This window comes from Galeopterus variegatus, unplaced genomic scaffold (genome assembly GCF_000696425.1).
Source record: "Galeopterus variegatus unplaced genomic scaffold, G_variegatus-3.0.2 Scaffold7980, whole genome shotgun sequence".
NCBI classification, from domain to species: Eukaryota; Metazoa; Chordata; class Mammalia; order Dermoptera; family Cynocephalidae; genus Galeopterus; species Galeopterus variegatus.
The window spans coordinates 45,317-50,225 of record NW_007734091.1 but is presented as its reverse complement, the minus strand read 5'-3'; the positions used below and the strand labels follow the sequence as shown (position 1 = coordinate 50,225).

Genomic DNA, 4,909 nt, shown 5'->3' with positions numbered 1-4,909 from the left:
CCCCCCCCCCCGCATGCCCCCTGGTGTCCAGTGGCTCCCAGTGCCCCTCGCCAGCTTCTCACTGGGGTATCGGGGTGGAGCAGCTAGCTCTATCATTTGTTCTCAGGGCACTCTTGACACAGGAAAAGCAGTTTCCTGTTGCCTCAACTGTATTGGGCTTTTTAAGATTTAGTACATATGGATTTCAAATAAAGCCTAGGTTTGACTCCTAAAGCCTAGGTTTGACTCCTGTCCCAGCTATGTGACCTTGGACAAGTTACTTAACTTCTCTGAGCTTGGTTTCCTCATCACTGAAATGAGCCTACCTGGCTGGGGGCTGTACAATACCAGTGGAGTCATAGGTAGGAACATGTTCCATGTTCTACAGATTTCCAAATCCATGTAAGGGACTGTCACTGTGTGTCCAGAACGTCTGGGTCTAGGGCAGCTAGTCTCCTGAATTCCACCAACACTGAGTCCTAGCTACGAGCAAGGGCCTGCCGGGGGAGTGGGGAGAAGTAGGATACAAAGACAAAAGCTACACACTCCAAGCCCTGCAGAGCACCTGTCAGTGGACCTCCAGCCTGCCTCTCCTTGTGTCCTGAACCTCTCTCTCCCTCACAACTCCCCTTTGGCCAGGCGAACACCTGGCCTCCGGCTCCTGCTCTACTCCCTGCTCAGGCACTGGCTACCTGCTCCCATGGGTCCCACTCAGCCATGACCTAGACCTCCCCTCCCCAGCTCACAGTGGGGAGGTGACAACTTGACCTTCCAAGGATTTTGCTGGCAGATGGAGGGACAAGGTTCCAGGCTAGGGAACTCCTGAGCAAAAGCCTGGGGTTGGGAAAGTTGTGAACCATCAAATCGGGGCTTGATTGTGGCCTCACTTGCACTGGACCTGAGCTTCCCAGGCAATCCCAGGGACGGGTGTCACTGCTGTAGCTGCTGGGAGCTGCTGCCTGAGTTGGAACAGGCATAGGCTGGGGGAAGGACAGAGGGGAGGAGTTGAGGTCAGAGAAGTCAGAATACTAGAAGTGATCACCCTCCAGTATGTGAGGAAACCATGCCCAGAGAGGCAACTCAAATGCCTGAGATCACACAGCAGACGGGGGCAAAGCCAGCACCTTCAGGTCCTCAGGTTTCGTTTCTCAAGCATTTGTCTTATAGCCGCTGCTCCTAGAAATGCTCAAAACTAGGACCTGGGTTCGTTTTGAGACAGAGGGAGAAGATTAAAAATAAAACGCGTGCCGGGTGCGCCTTTCTGCTCGTTCACTTTGCTTCTTTTTAGCTAAAAGGAGAGTCGCGGGCCTGGCTATTTATAACTAACCCAGATCTGTGATGGCTTGTTCAAGTGGGAGTGGGGCACACAGACCCCAAGGAAACAAACTGGAGACACCCCGGGTGCGCCTTTCTGCTCGTTCACTTTGCTTCTTTTTAGCTAAAAGGAGAGTCGCGGGCCTAGCTATTTATAACTAACCCAGATCTGTGATGGCTTGTTCAAGTGGGAGTGGGGCACACAGACCCCAAGGAAACAAACTGGAGACACCTATCCAGCTGGGCCACAGCCTGAAGGTCACTGAAGGCTGGAGGGCAAGACGGGTGGGACACAGAGAAGACCCAGCCAAGATGGGGTGGCATCTGCACACAGGCCAGGCCCTGGGCTGTCAGTGGTCCAGAGACAAGCCAGACACCAGCACCACCACCTCCCTCAGGAAGTGGGAAGATGATGAGGGGAGCAGTCGGCCAGGGACAGGTCGTTATAGAACAGGTTGACACCCACATAAAGGAAGAATTCCAGTGTCCTAGGGGCTTGGGAAGTGCAGAAAGAGAGGTGCGGGGCTGCTGCGCCTCGTGGAGGTGGAGGAGAGTCCAGACTGTGAGGGACAAAGACTTCCTGGGGGAGGGACCCCAGTCTGGCCTGGCTGGTGTCTAGGGGCCAGGAAGTGTTCGGCGGTTGATAAGCCAGAAAGATCCACTCGGATTGAAGGGTCACAGACGCCCATGGCATGTAGCCACCTGCGGTTGAGGTTTGGTCATTTCCTGAGGGAGGGCGTAACACCATCTCAAGGGGCCACCCCTCCGCCAGCTGTCCCTGATGAGTTGGGGAGGTGCCAGGTGGGCTCAGTCCCCAGAGCCCCCTTCCTCTTTCTATTGCAGAGCTCCAGCTGTTGTCTCCGAGTCCTGTTCTCCTGGCCAGTGAGGACTCAGGACAGAGGGTTGGCCCAGGTTCTGGCCCCAGCCCCATCCCCACCCCCACCCTAAGGACTGCACATCCACACCTGGCACCCTGGGCTCACCGTGCCTCACTGTGACCCACCAGTCCAGCATTAGCTTTGTGTGGCCCCATGCCCTGAACTCCTTACACACTGATGTCTACCTTTGCTGGCCTTTGCTCACGGGGATCCTTCTCTGTCCTCAGCATACTCCACCTCCCAGTATCACATGACACAGCTAACTACTTCTTCCTTCTGGAGACACTCTCTTCCCACGGCTCTAGGACCCTCCACTCCCTGGTTCTTGGCAGCCTCTCCAACTGCTCCTCCATCTTTTGGACAAGTGCCACCCCTTCCTCTAGCGCTTTTCTCACAACAGCACCCTCCTTGGTCTTCACCCACTGCCCACTTCCCCTTCTCCCTGGGCCAGCATGCCCAGCCCCATCACCCGCTCCTGACACACTGTCTCCCTGTAATCCCACGGCTGCAGCAGGCCCTGCGCTGAACTTGGACTCATGGACTGATTTCTCTGCTCTTTCTTATTTTCTCTGGACTAACTAGTTGATATTTGTTTGATTATGCCCAGTAGGACAACTCACATTGTCTATGGGGCATGCCTACTATGCATAAATATGAAACAAAAATTTGCCATTTCCTCAAATTTAAAAGGCTAATCTTAAAATTCTCCGCTAGTTCTTAGGCCAAGACGCCCAATCCTAATCAAGGGCAACAGCCTGGCACGACTGTTCCCAGTATCCTTGCACGCTCTCTGGCTCCAGCCACACTGGTCTTTTCTGGGTTCTTCCCAGGCCTCATGCTCCTTCAGGCCCAGGGCCCTCCCCACCTTGGAACTCACTTCTCTTCCACCCACACCTCTGGCCGCTTCCGCTCCTGTGGCAGCCTCAGCAGCCCAAACATCTCTTCCTTTAGGAAGCTGGCAGAGTGCCCAGTGCTCCCCTTGCCAGATGCACCCAGAGCCCCAGCAGGTCTGCTCTGAGAGCCTCACACAACTGTAATGGTGGATTATTGTTCTGCTTTCTGCCCTTGCCCTGCACCAGAGGGTTTACCAGGAAGAGGCCAAGTCTAAATCCTAGAACTATGCCCAGCAGGGAGGAGGCAGGTGGTAGATGATTGCTATATGAATACACTCACTAGTTTGATACCAGGTGAGATGCCCACCTCACTTTGAGTTGGTCCCCAGCATCAGGTCAGGGAGGTGGCAGCCACCCCCAGGGTACCCCTCCAAGGTCTGGCCTCTACTCTCAAGCCTGGACTGCTGTAGAGTCATCCCACTCCTCCATCTGGGTTTGCCCCTGCAAACAGCTCAACCCTGGTCCTGTGGTAGAAACTGACTCTGCCCATCTCTGAATATGTGCCAACGTACATTTCCTATATACACTAACCCTCAAAATTACCCTCTGAGGGAAGACTGTTAGTGTCCCCTTTTGACAGAAGAGGAAACTGAGGCTCGGCCTGGTAGCACAGCTACTGGTCTCTGTGCAGTCCTCCTGGGCAGAGGCCTTCCTGATGCAGACTGGTGGCATGAGGGGCATGCACACAGAGTAGCCCCTCAACTGTCAGCCAAATTTCTTTTCATCCTCATTGGCCACCTCCAGTGAGCACTGCACCAGGTCTGTTTGCCTCAGCGATGCCCATAACCAATATCTGTCCTGTCCCTGACAGTTTAGGCAGCATCTTCACAGGTGGGCTGCAACCCTGGGGTATATAGTGCAATGGTCTCCATTCTACAGCAAAGGAAACATTCCTAAGGAGTTCCTAGGATGTCATTTAGATGCCACAGCGTCCAGCTGGCAGAGCCAGACCCACGCCCCTGCCTTCCAACCACAAACCTAGGCAGGGGCCACCACCCCATCGACCTCTGCTGCTGGTCAGTTCCGGTGCTTCTGCTCAAGGAAAGGGTGATCCACTTAACTTGACCACGAAGGTGTAAACTGATAAAGAAGGTGTTGGCTGGAAGTGCGTCTGCATTTTACTAGAGATGCTCTAGGATGCACAGAGCTTCAGGTTACAATGATGGAAAAGGCAGAGACCAGCATTATGTCTTGGCCCTCCGGCCTGAGTTCTTTAAGAATAAAAGTGAGGGGCTCCCCCTAAAATTGAAAGCAGAATTTCACAGCCCGTCCTCACGCGCATCTTGCCGAAGGTCTGATGCCTTCTATGAGCTTCCCAAAGGCGCCATAGGGGCCTGGCCTTAACTGAGCTGACTCCCTCCTGCTTCTCTGGGCTGGGGGACAATTTCTGGGTCCTTCTCCCTCTCCTCCCTTGCATGGTAACCTTTCCGTGGGCCAGGATTGCCAGGGACTCCTAAAAGCCCCTACACACTGGGGCGCGGGAAGACTGTAGAGAAGACTAATGCCCCTCCCATCGCTGCCCAGCGGTGTAAACCTCTAGGGTTTGTATAGGCCTTCCACATGTTCTAGCGAACTGTCGCGACCATCCAGGGAAACAGGTGCCATTAGCTCCACTTTGTAAACAGAAGGGCTAAGAGAGGTCAGTCGGTTGCGCAAGGTCGCAGAGCTCAGAAGGGGCCTGGCTGGGTTCGAATCCGGGTCGGGAGGAGACTAGCGCGGGTCCGGCCATGGTGGAGGGGGCGGGACCATCCGCCGCTGACTCCCGCTGGGTGGGCGCCCGGGCCTAGGCGCAGCGCAGTCGCGGGGACGCCGGCACCGGCGGCGCGTGCGGGACTGCGGCGCGCG

General features: G+C 55.2%; 1 protein-coding gene across 1 annotated transcript in view; it reads right to left on the bottom strand.

Annotated features, from left to right (window-relative positions):
• The window catches only part of LOC103608063 (rhabdoid tumor deletion region protein 1-like), a 10,918-nt gene extending 6,572 nt beyond the window's left edge, over nt 1-4,346 (bottom strand). The window contains exons 1-2 of the mRNA XM_008592510.1: nt 4,341-4,346; nt 867-959 (exon numbers count right to left, since the gene is read on the bottom strand). Coding sequence (XP_008590732.1) covers nt 867-959; nt 4,341-4,346 — 99 coding nt within the window. The remainder of the gene's footprint in view (nt 1-866; nt 960-4,340) is intronic.
• Nucleotides 4,347-4,909: the final 563 nt, after the last annotated feature.